The sequence below is a fragment of the Dendrobium catenatum genome, unplaced genomic scaffold (assembly GCF_001605985.2).
Source record: "Dendrobium catenatum unplaced genomic scaffold, ASM160598v2 fragScaff_scaffold_1676, whole genome shotgun sequence".
NCBI lineage: Eukaryota > Viridiplantae > Streptophyta > Magnoliopsida > Asparagales > Orchidaceae > Dendrobium > Dendrobium catenatum.
This window is the reverse complement of record NW_021320138.1, coordinates 1,023,238-1,038,643: the sequence shown is the minus strand read 5'-3', so window position 1 is coordinate 1,038,643 and position 15,406 is coordinate 1,023,238. Positions and strand designations below refer to the sequence as shown.

The 15,406-nt window shown below is 36.2% G+C and overlaps 1 protein-coding gene across 1 annotated transcript in view; it reads right to left on the bottom strand.

Moving 5' to 3' along the window:
* Positions 1–1,168: 1,168 nt before the first annotated feature.
* The window catches only part of LOC110096835 (xaa-Pro dipeptidase), a 123,816-nt gene continuing 109,578 nt past the window's right edge, over positions 1,169–15,406 (bottom strand). The window contains exons 12-16 of the mRNA XM_020822960.2: positions 12,537–12,590; positions 12,352–12,457; positions 12,147–12,215; positions 2,287–2,430; positions 1,169–1,533 (exon numbers count right to left, since the gene is read on the bottom strand). Of these exons, the coding sequence (XP_020678619.1) occupies positions 1,408–1,533; positions 2,287–2,430; positions 12,147–12,215; positions 12,352–12,457; positions 12,537–12,590 (499 nt within the window). The 3' untranslated portion in view covers positions 1,169–1,407. The remainder of the gene's footprint in view (positions 1,534–2,286; positions 2,431–12,146; positions 12,216–12,351; positions 12,458–12,536; positions 12,591–15,406) is intronic.

Sequence of the window (15,406 nt, the reverse complement as noted above, 5' to 3'; positions counted from 1 at the left end):
AAACTACTCTATTTTAAAAGTTTAGTTAGGGTTTATGTTTCAAATTTAAATATAAATTCATAAACCCTAAATACAGAAAAAATACGATGGCATCAAAGTATCAAACATTTAAAAAGTTTCGAGAAGCAACGTATATGCATAGCGTAAACATAAAATATGAAGAACTTCAAAATCATGAACACCTATGCATAGCATAACCATAAAATACGCAGAACTTGAATAAAAAAAAGCCAGCAAATTACCTTTCTCTTTGGGGGTGACGACATCTGAGAAGGAACTGAGTTAATGCTTGAAATTGCTCAGGAGTGGATACTTGAAATATTTGCTTGAAGTTGAAAATCGAAACGTCGCATGTACTGTGAAATTTTTCTGTCATTTTACCTTTACCAGGGTTTATATGTTGATGCCACGACAACATCTCACTAGGCAATCCAGGACTCAACGTCGGCAATTAGGGGTCCGAATTGAAATATATATATATATATATATATATATTATGTTAGCTTTTTTTAGAAGCGGCGCCTAAAAAATGTGAGGCGATGCACGCCTTATGACGCGCCTCAGTAAACTTGAGGCGTAAGCCTCGAAACCTGAACTTATTGCGTGGGCTTTGAGGCTTAAAGGGAGCATATTGCGCTGAGGCACGCCTTTTATTGTGTAATTTTAAACCATGGGTATAACATTAACAATCAGAATTAGGTGACTACATTTGGTTAGGAAACTGCTATTATCTAATTTGATTATATAAAAATTTATTGCAACTGCAAGGGTACTTGCCACCGAATTCATATGAACAATGAATTCAAACCAAAGGTAGATTCACATACTAAGGCTTGGTTTGGTTGGGCGTAATTAGTGACGTATTCGTTCTGAAACGTTATGTCAGATGTTGGTTGGATGTATACCTTTTACACAACTATGTTTTTCAAACCTTCATTATCGTACCGATTTGCAAAGCTTTTTATTTTTGCTTCTCCATTGATAAAAGGCAATTTTGAAACTTTCGTTTCTCACCAAAACTCATTTTTCCGCCAAATGAGGCTTAACTATTTTTGAGTTAGATATCTAACTTCTTTGTTGCTAAGAAACACTTAGGCATTGTTGCTCTTCATATGGATGAACAAGTTAAGCACATCTATTTAATGTACTAAAACTAAGGCTTTGTGAGTACTATAAACAATAAGAAAAACAGCTTTATAAAATCATAATGTAGCCTAACACAATAATTTAGCATATCTAATACACAGATATTAATAAAGTTCTAAGTTATTTGGAGTCTGTCATCTAATAATCGTATTTGCATGATAATGAAAACTGATCATGGATAAAGATGATAGATGAAAGGATAAATATGATATGGAAGGTGAGACATCATCGGGATCGAGTGACCGGGGCTTTGTAATTGTGCTAAGCAAGGCCATTTGGTAGCTGTTTCTGCTTCAGAGGCCATGGTTCGCCGGCCATCACAGCTTCAATTTCCCATGTTTGACGGGGCACATTTGTAAGATTCCTGCTGCCATTGGATGTAACAACCTACGAGATTAAAGAAACCAAACAGTCAAAAAACTAATAATGTGACAATAAAATCATTAAAAGTGATAAAACTTGTACAAAACTCCGAATAATTTGATCTTAAAAAGATATTTTAAGATTTTGTGAACTAAAAAAATAGTTTATTACTCTTATGCAAACAATGACAAAAAAACACCTTGCATATAGGCCAAGAATTTTTGAAGCCCTAACATACTTGCATCGGTTTATTGATAACTTAAATTATTTTATTTCATTTTATTTTATTTTTTGAATTGGGTATCCACCCGCTGCCACTCCCGGAAGGACGCTTGGCGGCGTGACTAATCATCGACTGATCTAGAAGAGGCACCCACCCCTGAAACCTCCTGACTCGCACTTGATTGGGTCCCACTTAAGAGACGCTGCAGCTCGAGAGGAATCGAGTATGGGTTTGAGGGTTTCCAACCGTACTCGCCCACCAACCAAGCTAAACAACGATGGGTAATAAAAGAACAACAGATGCTCTATCACAAACTGGATTTGCATTGCATCGGCAGAATCATTCATACAGGCTTTAGAAAATTTCATCATACGTTGCAGTTTAAGAAAATATTAAGCTACATTAATATTTTCAATACTGCATCAATTTCTCAGATTTTCTTTTACGCATAAATTCATGAAGCATCCTGCATAAAGCTGTGTAAGAATATAGCACCTAAAGATACAATTGCATTATAAACCTTTCACCTCAACTAAAAAATATTAGGGACTTACCACATCACTCTCAATTCGAACACCACCAAAGTTCTTGAATCTATCTAGTTCTTCCTTTTTAAGGAATTTCGACAAATTTGGATGCTCCAAAGCAGGATTTAGAAGAGCATCAATGAAATAGCACCCTGGCTCCACAGTTATCACCTGAAGGACAGGCAACAGTTCAATGTTTGTACGAAATTCACAAAATTAATATGCTTTTATTGTTCGAGCATAAAAAGATAATGAGCACAAAGAGTCTATAAATGACACATGCCAAGCATGAGCATATCTGATGCAAAGCGGAAAAACAGATCGAATAGAGAACCCAAAGTCCAACGGTAGATAGACAGAAGAGAGGATGTGAGAGGAAAATAAAATTTTAATTCATTAATAAATTTATGCAAAGTACAAGTACAAAATCTCTATTTATAAAATAGAGTTATAGAGATAATATCAAGAATTTTGAACTCAAATTTTAAATAATTCAAAATTCAATCATAATATTATCAAAATTCAATCATCATATTATCAAAAAGGATAATTAATACTAATTTCAATTATCATAAATTCAAAAATACTAACTTAAATGAAATAATTGGCATAAATCCTAAAATAACCAAAACTTAATTTCTTTTCAGCATTAATTCCCTTGGGCCCAATAATACTGTTTCTGAAGTGTTATGTAGAAGACTTTTTGCTGGGAAGCCTGATAAAGATGCTGGGGGAACTACTTCATGAACATCCTTTATATATTTATTAGTTAAAAAAAGTAGAATCTTGAGGCTACAAATGTCCATTCCCTTCATAAGGCCATATTTGATCAGTTGTTTAGAAATTCTAATACTTTCTTGTCCATGAAAACAAATCAATATGGCAGTGCGTATACCAATTTGATGGAGACAATTGTAGAAAGATAATATTAACCTGATAAAGTAGATGACAATAACAATAGAAAATTGCGGAGAAACAATAGTGAACCGAAGCTCCAACTACAGTAACAATTTTCCAGCAACATCTCTTGTTCAAGCCCACCTTCAAGCATAAAATAATTCATCATCATGCACAGGTTCATACAGAGGGGAAGGTATTGGGATTGGTGGAGTTGGTGGTGGGGCAATAGAGACTGGAGTGGTTGGACTTAATATGATTCTTGAACTTTTGTCATCCACAAATATATATTTTTTTCTAAACTCTTTGGAACATTAACAAAAGTTTTAGATTAAGCTGGAATGAGTTTCCGATGAGATCAGGAATAATTAAAATCATAATAAAATCCATAAACAATTGAATAATCCTCAACTGCATCATGATGCATCTTGGAAGTAAAACCAGCAAATAAAAGAGAAAAAAAAAATCATAGGAACGCAAAGATAATGACTGTTTTCTGACTTCTCATTCAAAAACAATGCAAGATACAATTAATCTACTATTCAAGAGATAGATCAGCTTTCCCACAAACCCTAGACCCTGCTAGGAAACTCATAAAGAAAACTACAACAGAAAATAAATGGCAAGCTACCAAAATAACAACATAGTTGGTCCTTTCGCCTCCCGGCTCGGTGAAGATGCCGCTCCCTCATTTTATTCCTCGCACAGTGGAAATGTTAAACCCTCCTGCTCCTCGCATGATGAAGATGTTGCTATCTCCTTGGCTAGTAAGTTTTTTTGCCACGGTGTAGATGTCATCCCTCCTTCAGCTCCCCACTACGGCAAAAATGTTGTCCTCTAGTCTCCTTGGCTAGTAAGTTTTTTTGCCCAAAGACTTTTTGTAGAACTCTTCCCCAAGAGCTCTACCATCCCAACATGGAGGACCCAAGGTGTAGGCTGATCGAAACAATCGTGTGGCTCCCTTGCACCCCTTGACATTCTCAAGGAATGCTCCCTCAACCTCAACTCCTCTCTCTCCCAAGCGGCTTGGACACCTTCATACAAGCAAGAAGGCTCCCTCTTCTTTTCTAAAGCTCTCTCTCTGAAAAAATATCCTTGGTTGCTCAACCTCAGACCCTTAAGTTGACGGACACAGGGAGCTTTGGAGTCATGATAGGGATGGGGAAGGTGGAAAAGAGTAGAGGTTTTTGCATGAGGTTAGTGCTGAAACTCCAAGATATATAGATAGCTGAGGATTTTCTTCCATTGGAGTTAGGGAGCACAGATGTCATTTTGAGCATGAAGTATGACCCCGCCAGTCGAACAAGATCACAAGAACACGATACTACCTTGCGTAGCCAGAAGTGGGATTATCACCTCCGAGTCCAAAAGACACAGAAGTATTCCAATTACTGGCGAAGCTGGCTGTCGTTTCCTTACTCAGACGTAAGGAAGGGAATAGTTCACCACCTGAATCAAAAAGGATCCAAGATACAGAAAAACAAATCCCAAACACAGGATAATTAGCAAAACAATCTTCTCTGCTTTATTCCAGTAAAAGACTAATATATATATACATGGCCAACAGACCGAGACAGAGTAGGCTACAGGAATAAAAGAACTAAAAACCAAAACAGAGCAGGCTATAGGAAGAAGAACAAAACAATCTAAACAGAATACATGTATGTGACGCTCCGGCGTCAAAGTAGTTGCAAACCCTGAGAGAGACTAAGGTGGACTGGAAGGCATTGACCATGCAATTTATGGAGGGAGGAAGGTGATGATCAAGGAATATCCTAGTTTATATAAAACTAGGGTTTCTCTTAGGATCTTGGTAAGGGCAATCCAAGGAACATGGATGGAACTATTGGTGGAGCTCTAGAGCCTTAAGGGAGGGGAAGGAACGGAGAAAGAATAGGAGATTTCATAGATAGTCCAACCACTCCTGCAACAATTCAGTGAGGTATTCTAACTGCCTCAAGGCCTACCTCCATGCCATTAACCTGAGAGAAGGGGGTATCCCCTATTAGTGTTTGGTTCGACCGGTACTCAAAGATTCAGAAGGATGAAATTGGGAGGCTAATGAAAGAGGTGTTGGAGGCCCAGATCATTCGTCCCAGTGCCAACATTTTCTCTTGCCCTGTGTTGCTAGTGAAGAAGGACGTTAGTTGGAGATTTTGTGTAGACTACTGAGCTCTGAATAAGAAACGGTGTTGGATAAGTTTCATATACCAATCATTGATGAGTTGCTATATGAGTTTTATGAAGCGGTAATATTCTCCAAGATTAATTTGAAATCATGATAACATTATATCAGAATGCGGCCTGTAGACATCCACAAGACAGCTTGCAGAACTCATTAAAGCCACTACGAGTTTTTAGTGATGCTTTTTGGGCTGACCAATGCTCCAGCTACTTTTCAATCGCTAATGAACAAGGTATTACAACCCTACCTCCGCAAATTTGAATAAAATTTCGATGACATCTTGATGTATAGCCGACCAAGTAGAGCATGTGGAGCACATGAGAGTCGTGTTAGTGACATTAAAGGAATATCAGTTGTATGCGAATTTGAACAAGTGATCCTTTGCACAACGGAGGGTGAAGTATTTGGGACATGTGTCCAAATCAAGAGAAGCTGCAGATCTTGGGACTCACAGGATACTACAGGAAGTTTGTGAGGGGATATGGCTCTATAGCATGGCCATTGATAAAGAAACTAAAGAAGGATAGTTTCAACTGGAGGGAGGCAACCACCTAGACATTTGAGCAGTTGAAGAAAGCCATAACGAGTGTCTCTATGTTAGCACTACTAGATTTCAACTAGTTATTTCTAGTGGAGAGTGATGCATCAAGCTATGGTTGGTGGCAGTCCTTATGCAGAGTCAAAGGTCCATAGCTTATTGTGGGCTCCGAATTCGGCCTCGGCCTCCACTTGATTTGCTTTTATTCTACAGGGGAGTTTTAACGGATTAAGTTCCAGGGTAAATTTTGGAAGGCAAATGGGTTTGTAGATAAGACACTACCCAGAGATTTTGCCCTCATTTTGTAAGGACTTTATGATTTCAGTTCTGGTTTCCTATAGGCGCAAACCCCTATAGTTAATTACCCTTCCCGATAACAAGAGAGAACTTTTGATTAAGGCTAGTCGTCAATCAGATACGTAGAAAATACGTGTTATCTGGCATATAGTAGCAGCAATGGGTTTGGGATTTGGAAGTTCAAGATTTGAAAGATTTGATATTTAAAATTTGAAAAATTTCACCATCCTGCACTTAAAGCGGATGGTGGGGGGAATGGATAATAGACCCGATCAAGATCTCATGGTTCCGTCGTCCCGGGCAATCGTGGTCCCTAGTCTACTTGGTCAGAGGACGTAGTTGACCCAACATGACAGAAGGATCCTTGTCGGCAGCCATGTGTTGCTTCGTCCAAGAGTATCTTGTAGACCTGGGTTGGATGTTTGTCTAAGGGAACAAATTTGAATCCACCTTAGCTAACAGAGAGTTTCGTGCCCTATCGATCATATCATATTGATTCATATCTCAAGAATTTGATGCTACTAAGGAACGTATTAGCTTTGGCCATAACCGGTATTTCGTGGTGCCATTTGGCGGCAAAATCACTTGGTTTAGAGGGCTCCGGGTCATAACCGTTTATCCTGCAGTGTCATTTGGAGGTAAAACTGCCGGCTAGTAGACATGTACTACGCCCTTATTGAGAAGAGATTGTTTGAGAATGGATCCTAGTGATATTTTCGACCATGCATTAAGCTCTATGTGAGCTAAAGTTATTTTCGAATTTGTCCACCTTGACAAACTATTGCGAAGGGTGGGTGGATTTTGTTTTGATTGTTTGATGATTTAATTTCAATTTTAAATATTTGAGATTTTTTATTAATTTTTTTGGAATTTGGACTTTGGGTGGCATTATTGAAAATTTGGAATTAACCCCTCCGATTTAGATTTGCAATCAATACGGCCATCATCGTGGTGACTTTGAGGTCACTTGAAAATATCTGAATTTTGTGAAAGTTTGAAAGCATTTTGAAGTATTTGAAATTAACTCTTCCGGTTGAGATTTTTGTTTAACACGATCATCATCGGGGTATTTTGGGTCACTTTCATTTGTGGATTGAACATTGTCAACTCTGCTTAAACTGTCAACAAAGGATCGAGTTCGTTGCTGGCTTTGTGCCTTTATTAGTGAATTCTCATTATTATAGGTCTTGAAGGCCTAATATGAATGTATTAAGACAAATATATAGGTCGCCGCAACCGTATATTTGTTTGATGGTTTAAACCTTGTCGACTTCTATTGATCCGCTTAGAAGGATCGGATTCGAACTTGAATTCACTTATTGACCCACGCAGCATCCCTAGACGCCACGTGTGATCCTACAACACGCTCGTCAGGGTCCATGCGGGTGTATGATTATATTTGCCCCTTTTTGTGTACTTATATGTATACAAACTACAGTGCACGTGCGAGGAAAAATTTTGGACATTTGACGAGTCTTCTATAGCGGCTCATAGGAAGTCGTATTTGTCGTAGCCCTTTTGTATTTGCCCGTTTTATACAGATAGACTGTCGTGCACTGCTTGCTTTCTGCAGGTGGAATTTAGTGCACTAACGAATCTCCTGCTAATGCTTGTAGATAATTATATCCACCATAGATAAGACACCCTTGTTTATGGTTGAGTTGCTTTACATATAAATCTTCTAGCGCCAGTCACAGGAATTTGTATTTGTTATATTATTCTACACTTTGTTTATGGTCGACACACTGTTATACAAAGAATTTTCTACGATAGCTCATATGGATTTGCATTCGTTGTAGTCATTTAATATTTTGCTTGTGGTTAATATATTGGGTGTATGACGAGTCTTCCTCAACAGATCGTAAGTGCGCACATCCGTTGTACTCATATAAGATTGTGTGCGTAGATGACATTTTGCATACATGACGGATCTCCTACAACCCTGCAAACATTTATATTTATTGCTTGTTATACCTTGTATGTTTGAGTTCATCACATGTCACCTATCAAATTCTTCTGCTCATAGGCGACACACTTTTTCAGCAATTTTGCGTGATGTGCATACTTTAATTAGGGGTCGTACAATCCGTAACGCATAAGAGTGTGCTTATGTTTATTTTTTAAGGCACATGTTCATGGGATGTACAAGTCGACTAACTTTAATAGCTGGCGTACACGCTATTTAAAGCACCTGTGACTTGTAAAAGTGACGGACGATTCCCACTTTATTATGAAGCATTTGCTCAGAATAATTATCGGGGATGTGCAGGGATACTTATGTATTTACAATTAACATAAACACATTTTGTAGGAAAGGTAAAATTTTTTTACTTTTATTTTTACTTTTACCCCCATTTTTAAGATAATTACCAACCGTATTCAGATGTATTTACGCTCGTATTTCACCAGCTGGTGAATACTCTAATAGGAATCCAAGGATAAAGCCTCGAAATGGCATCTTAGGATTCTAAGATGGTGGGGCCCGCAGGCGTACCTTCTTTGTCTTTTAGCAAGAGGATCCTAGGCTGGCGGGGCCTACAGGTATAACTTCCCTGTCCTTTAGCAAGGGGATCCTAAGTTGGCGAGGCCCACGAATAATACGAATTCAATTTTATAAATAGGAGGGGAGACCTAGCTCATTCATTCACATTCCATTTCTGTAAGAAGCTTTGGTCAGGAACTTAAGTGTGTGCAAGTCAAAAGCATGAAGGAAGAGGCTTGATTCAAACCTATTGGAGAACGACTAATTCCCTTACAAGTTCACTGCAAGTTGTATTTCACAATTATTTGTATTTCTTATATTTTTAATTTTCAGTGCCGGGAGCCTAGGGTGTCGTATGTTTTATTTTTGTTGACTTAGAACTTTAGGTGAATTTTAATCTTTTTGAAATTTTCCGAGTCATGGGTTTTGTTGAAAATTTTGGCAGCATCCCAACATTGTCCCCGCATAAAGTGAGAACAAGTAGGATGAAAAGCTGAGTAAGATCATATGAGACTTACTACCAGACAAAGACAACCATCCTGGTTACTCTTTGATGGATTAGAAGCTATTATACTAGGGACAGTTTGGCTTCTAAGGACATCGCCACACATCCCTCAGTTATTGCAAGAGTTTCATGTCACATCTATTTGGGGACATTCAGGAGTCCATAAGATATATCATAGACTAGCAGGGGAGCTTTATTGGGTGGGCATGCAGAAGGATGTAGAGGAGTTGGTAACCAACTATGATGTATGTTAGAGACAAATACCTAGCTATGGCTCTAGATGATCTTCTACAAACATTAGCATTGAGGGTCATTGTTTGATTAACGAAGGACATTTTTCCGGATAGAGAGCTAGTCTTCTTGCTTGTAAGAGGGTGTCAAAGCCACTTGGGAGAGAGATGAGGTGAGGTTGAGGGAGCGTTTTGCTTGAGGGTGTCAAGGGGTGTGAGGGAGTCACACGATTGTTTCGACCAGCCTACACCTTGGGTCCTCCATGTTATGATTGTGGAGCACTTGGAGAAGACATCTCAGCCGTAGCGAGGTGCTGAAGGAGGGACGTCATCTGCGTCGTAATAAGGAGCTAAAGGAGACGATAACATCTTCATTGTACGAGAAGCAGAATGAGGGTTTAACATTTCCGCTGTGCAAGGAGCAAAATGAGGGAGTAGTATCTTCACCAGTCTAGGAGGCGAAATAAAAGAGATTCATCATGTTCAAAAGAGTGTGTAAAGGTCATTCTATACCTAGTGAGGAAGAAGTGTTTCTTCACTTTGCGGCGTGCTAAAGAAGCGTAAGTTAGTGTAAGAGGATGACCTTTGGGGAGTTGACATAGGTTGATTCGACCGAACCACTATGAAAATCAAGTTTGTGTTTTTTTTACTTTCTTGTAATTACTTTCCTTCACTTTGGTTACTTGGTTAATCTTTGAAAAAGTTTTGGTTGAGGATATTCTCATTAAAATTTTAGTTAAAAGTTAAAAACAAAATATTTTTCTGAAAGTTTGAAAAACAAAAATATTTGTTCATATTTTTTTTACTTTGAAATTTTTTTTATAGCTTTTGCATATCACTCTGATTTGATATAAAAAATATATAAAAACCAATTAACTCCCCCCCCCCCCCCCCCCCCCCCCCCCCCCCCCTCTCCACCCGCGTGCACCATAGCACTTTCACTATACACTAATAGCTAATTATAAAAATAATAATATATGGCAGGCTTCTATTAGATGTACAGTTATGATCAAAATCATCATATATTAGATAAAATAAAAGGGAAGGCTGTGATTTCATTTGGGAAGAATCACAAGCCACTTTTATAATAATAGTATAGATATAGATATGCCCTTGATGTATGCGAAAATTGAGACCAATCATTTGGATTTTTAAACTAAAAATCATCATGCAATCTAATATGAGTTATACAAAAGAAAATTATATAAATTTCACAAATAATTTTAATGTTACAAACTAAATTTCATAATTTATTAATATCATGACTACCATCAGCATAACTAGTATAATTAAATCTTTTTTCTCTTATTATAATCTATAATCATAACATCACCTATTATAGTAAAGTAGTTTTAACATTGCATGTTGATCAATATAAAATTTTTTATTTGAGAGTTTAAATTATGTAAATGTTACATTAAAAGAAAAGCATAAAATTTAGTGTTGCAAATATGAGGATGCTTTGGTGATGAGTGGCTATATACTTAGAGACAGAATGTGAAACAAGCATATACATGAAAAAGTTGGAGTAGCTCCAATGGCATATAAGATTAGAGAGAGTAGTCTAAGATTGTTTAGTCATATAAAATGTTGGCCATCCAATGACCCTGGTAGGAGAGTATCTAAATTAGATCCGTTTTATATTAAGAAAGGTAGAGGTTGACCTAAAAAGACTTGAATAAAAAGAATTAGAAATGATCTTTATTTTAGGTAACTATTAATAGGACATAATGAAAAAAAAAAAAAAAGATTCATATGACCGACCCCACATAATGGGATAAAGGCATGATGTTGTAGATTAAATTATGTAAATGCTACTTTTCTTACCCATCAAATGTTATATTTGGATGTTCAATATAACTTTTAAAACTTTCGTATAAAAAAAAAACTCTAAAGATACTTGGTAATTACTATCTAATTACTTGTTACCTTCAAATTGTGATAATTGTAATTTTATTATTTGCTGTTTTATTTTAATTTATTTGGTATTTTAGAGCTGTAAGGATTTGTTTGTGTTACCAAACTAAAAGAGAATTATACACACAACTCATTAATTGGGATTTCATAGGTTAAAATTTGGATTTGTAATGAAGATAACAAGCTTCCCTTCAAAATAGGTCACAGTTTTGTTTTCTTTAACTCAACTCTTAAGTTCGTCCACTATCTCCTATAGTTCTAACTAAAATATCAAATCTTCTCTCACCATACTTCTCCTTTAAAAAATATCAATAATATATACATAAAAGAAATTTATATGACTGCTAAATCATATTTTGATTTTTATTTTACATATAAGTAAATAAATATTTTTTTAATATAATACTTTTTAAAGTTGTGTTTTATTGTGTTCTTATTTATTTTAAAATCTTAATCATGACTCCTCAATGCTATCTAAAATCAATTAAAATACCTACATTAACTCCCTAACATCTCAAACCTTTGATATGGAGTTCCTCATCTGTTTTTCTTTAAAAAAAAATTCATTTCAAAGCCTGACGATTTTAGATGTGCTTGATATTGATGAAATTCTGTTTTGCAAGAATGAAATAATCGGCACAGTCAAATATTGGGAGTCTGAACATCACAGATATGCTAGATATTGCTGAGACTATTTTACGATAATGGAATATGAAGTATATTCAAGGAGCTTCAGACACATCACAAATCCTAAATTAAAGTTCCTGGTTATCATTTAAGTTAACGAATCTCATATTAAAGGCTTACGATTGACAATAATGAAAAAATTCACTAACCATTCCCTCCTTCAGTTCCCTGATTGTTCTTAAAGAACTCAGTCCAGGCTCTTTGGGCCTTTCCATTCCCTGCAAGAAGCATCAGCAAAGCTTGTCAAAAGTTAAAGCAGCAAAAGTGAAAGGGTAATATGATAATAAATGATTGTTAGACATAACCGTTATCTGGAATTAAAGAATACTGAAATACAAGAGCAAAATCAAGCACCTTAGTATAGCCACCAGGATCATGAGTGTCGATTCCAAGCAAGTGTCCAAGACCATGAGGCAGGAAAATAGCACCTAACCTTTCTGCCACCATTTCATCAATATCACTAGAAAAAGGCTGAAGACATGAGTTCAATTTGCTTAACAATTTTTCACTAGGTCAATAAAAAATTTAAAAATAAATACCCAACAATGATTCCGAAAGTCTCAAGTGATTCAAGGATTATCTTTTCTGCAAGCCTGAAAAAGAGAACATAAGTATGTACCTTTAACCAACGGAATTTTACTTATTCACATAACATGAAAAATATTATGATGATACATAAAAAGAACTGAAAATAGATTGAAATCAAGAATAACACTGAAAAGCATCTATTTGCAATCATAAGTCCAGTATTTAAATGGTGCTAAAATTTCTCAAGTACCTCAACAGCAAGTATGGATAGTGATATGCCTTTACCAGGTTTTTTTTTTTTTAATACAAGGAAAGAGTAACTGTTCCTGATGCCTAAGCTCTTATATTCACCAACTCTCAGAGCAAAAAACAACTATAGAGGACTTCCACGTTTCTAAACTCTTGTACCTCAAGTTCTTTAGAATGCAAAAGAACATAGGAATGAGTTACCAATTTCATCCCTTATATAAAATCTTATAACCCAATATTGATGCAAGCAAACTAGAGAGAAAAGACAAGTTGGAGAACACCAGGACAAAATATTAACCAAACTCGATTCACTATAGCTTGCAAACAACCAAACAAACATTCGAAGAAACAAAAGTCAAATCAAACGAAACAAAATAAAATCATAAAAATGCTATCCTCAGAACAACCGAGTAGCGGTTTCCTCACATGCAACGAGAGTAGGAAAATATAATAAAATTGTGCTTAGGCTTGCAAACGGAGGGTCCACCACTGCAAAAGGTTCCAACGTCCTACCAAACTCCTCCGGCAAATGTCTCCAAATTTCAGCCAACAAACAACTTCTAAAGCTCAAGAAGAAGGAAACAGGGGGAGTGGAACTTGCATAGAGAAGAAGAGGTTAGAAGCCAAGATGAATTAGAGAGGAGGAAAGGGGGGTGGAACAAGCTCTAAAGCTTTTCCAAGAAGAAACCCTCAGGTTTTTGTAGAGTTTTTACTCATATTTTCAACAACCTTTTCTATCCCAAAACATCTCTATTTTATAGGCAAAGGAAAGAAGCTAAACAGCCATAGCACCTCCAACCAAATCCAAACAAATTTAGGGAAATGAAAAGACCAAAAGATATCACAACATCCCACAAAACTGCACAGAAAACAGGGATAAAGAAGCACGGGAAACCTAGCCATAAGTCATGGGAAGCCCAGCCAGCAAGGGACCCGAAGAGCCAGCACAGGAAACAGGGCAGCACATCACGGGAAAACAACCAGAGGGGGTAAAACCGAGAGGGACTGACCACGGGAACAGCAACAGCCAACAGAAATCGAAAAGACAAGGGGAAGGGAAGAGACATAAGTCCACTCCACAATAATGAGCTTATATAGAAGTATACCTTTGTAATGAACCGAATGAGTGGCCGGTTCAACCGAACCGGCCAACCCATCTTTTAATAGCCGTGACCCCAAAAAGGGGTCGGTACTGGCTGTTTCGCGAAACAGGAAGTGGAGGGGGGGCGGACGACCGACATTTCACGCGAAAGCTTGGGGAGATTTTCTTATGCCATTTTTAGCAAACGATCACGTTAGAGGGTAAGATTAAACAACTCCTTTTCGTTCCTATTGCTATATAAGTAAAGGTTTGAGAGAAACGACAGTGGAAGAGAAGAACAAATTGGGAGGAAATTGGGAAAAAGTTTGTTTTCCCAAATCTTTTATAAATTGTTCCTAATATTTTCTCTAATTAGTGTAAACATTTAATTTGATAATAAGGAAGACATTTGGAAGCAAGGAGAGGAGATCTGAGGGAGAAAGAAGAAAGTTTTCAATAAGAAAGAAAATTTGTTATGAGGTATGAAAGAAATTCAATACTTGTTGAATTATTCAAATTGAGATTTAACATTAATAAATTTGTTCTATTCTTGTGAACAGTTAACGACTTCCAAACTGCACGATTATTGGAAGAAGAACTAAAGTGGGTATTTATAAAAGTTTAAATTTCCTTTATTTCATTCTTTATTTTCATTTTGAAAGAAGTAGATATTTAATTGTTTAGACTTATAATTTCTTTTACCGTTGGAAATAATTATTTGAAATAAGAAACGATATGCACGAAAACAAATATGTAACAAAAAAGAGTATGTAGAAATGAGTATGTCAAAAAAATATAAAATAAAGTTTAGAAAACAATCATACATATGTATATGATTCATACATGCAAATAAAAAGTATATATACATATGAACGCATTATACATGAAGGGATGAAAAATAAATGAAAAAGGAAAAGGATATACGTGAAAAGTACAGGAGTCACTCACGTATGGTACTGGTTGAGGAAGCAACCTACCTGTGCACGAGAAATAAAAATGGAAAAGGAAAAAGAAATGAAAATGGAAATGTATGTACCTTTGATACATTGAGACGATATTCATGTACAATTAAATGAGAAAGGGAATGTATATTAAAGTAACTCTTTTAAGTATGTAAATGAAAATTTTATAATGTGCATAATAGACCGTATAAAATAAAATGAATGTAAAGAAAAGTATGCTACTTAGTAAATGAATAGACTTACAAAAGAAATAAATTTTATTGTAATTGTAAATGATTATACATTGAGTTTACTTAGTAAACTCAAAATATGAATTTAAATGTTTCAGGTAAGTTCCTAAGAAAAAAAATGGCTGAAAGAGAAGAATTTGTCTACAGAAGGCGGCGTGCAAATGACAACAGGTAAATATTGTGTTTTAGTGGCTATTCAGTATAAATGAAGAAGTAGTAAAATGTTTAATGAATTTTATCATCCGACTTTAAGTACCCGCCTCGTTAGATCGAGCATCCAGGCCGGGTCGTGACAACCTTTTTGATTTAATGAGCTAAGAAGTGCATTTATTCCACCAATTATTGAGTTAAACTTCAGC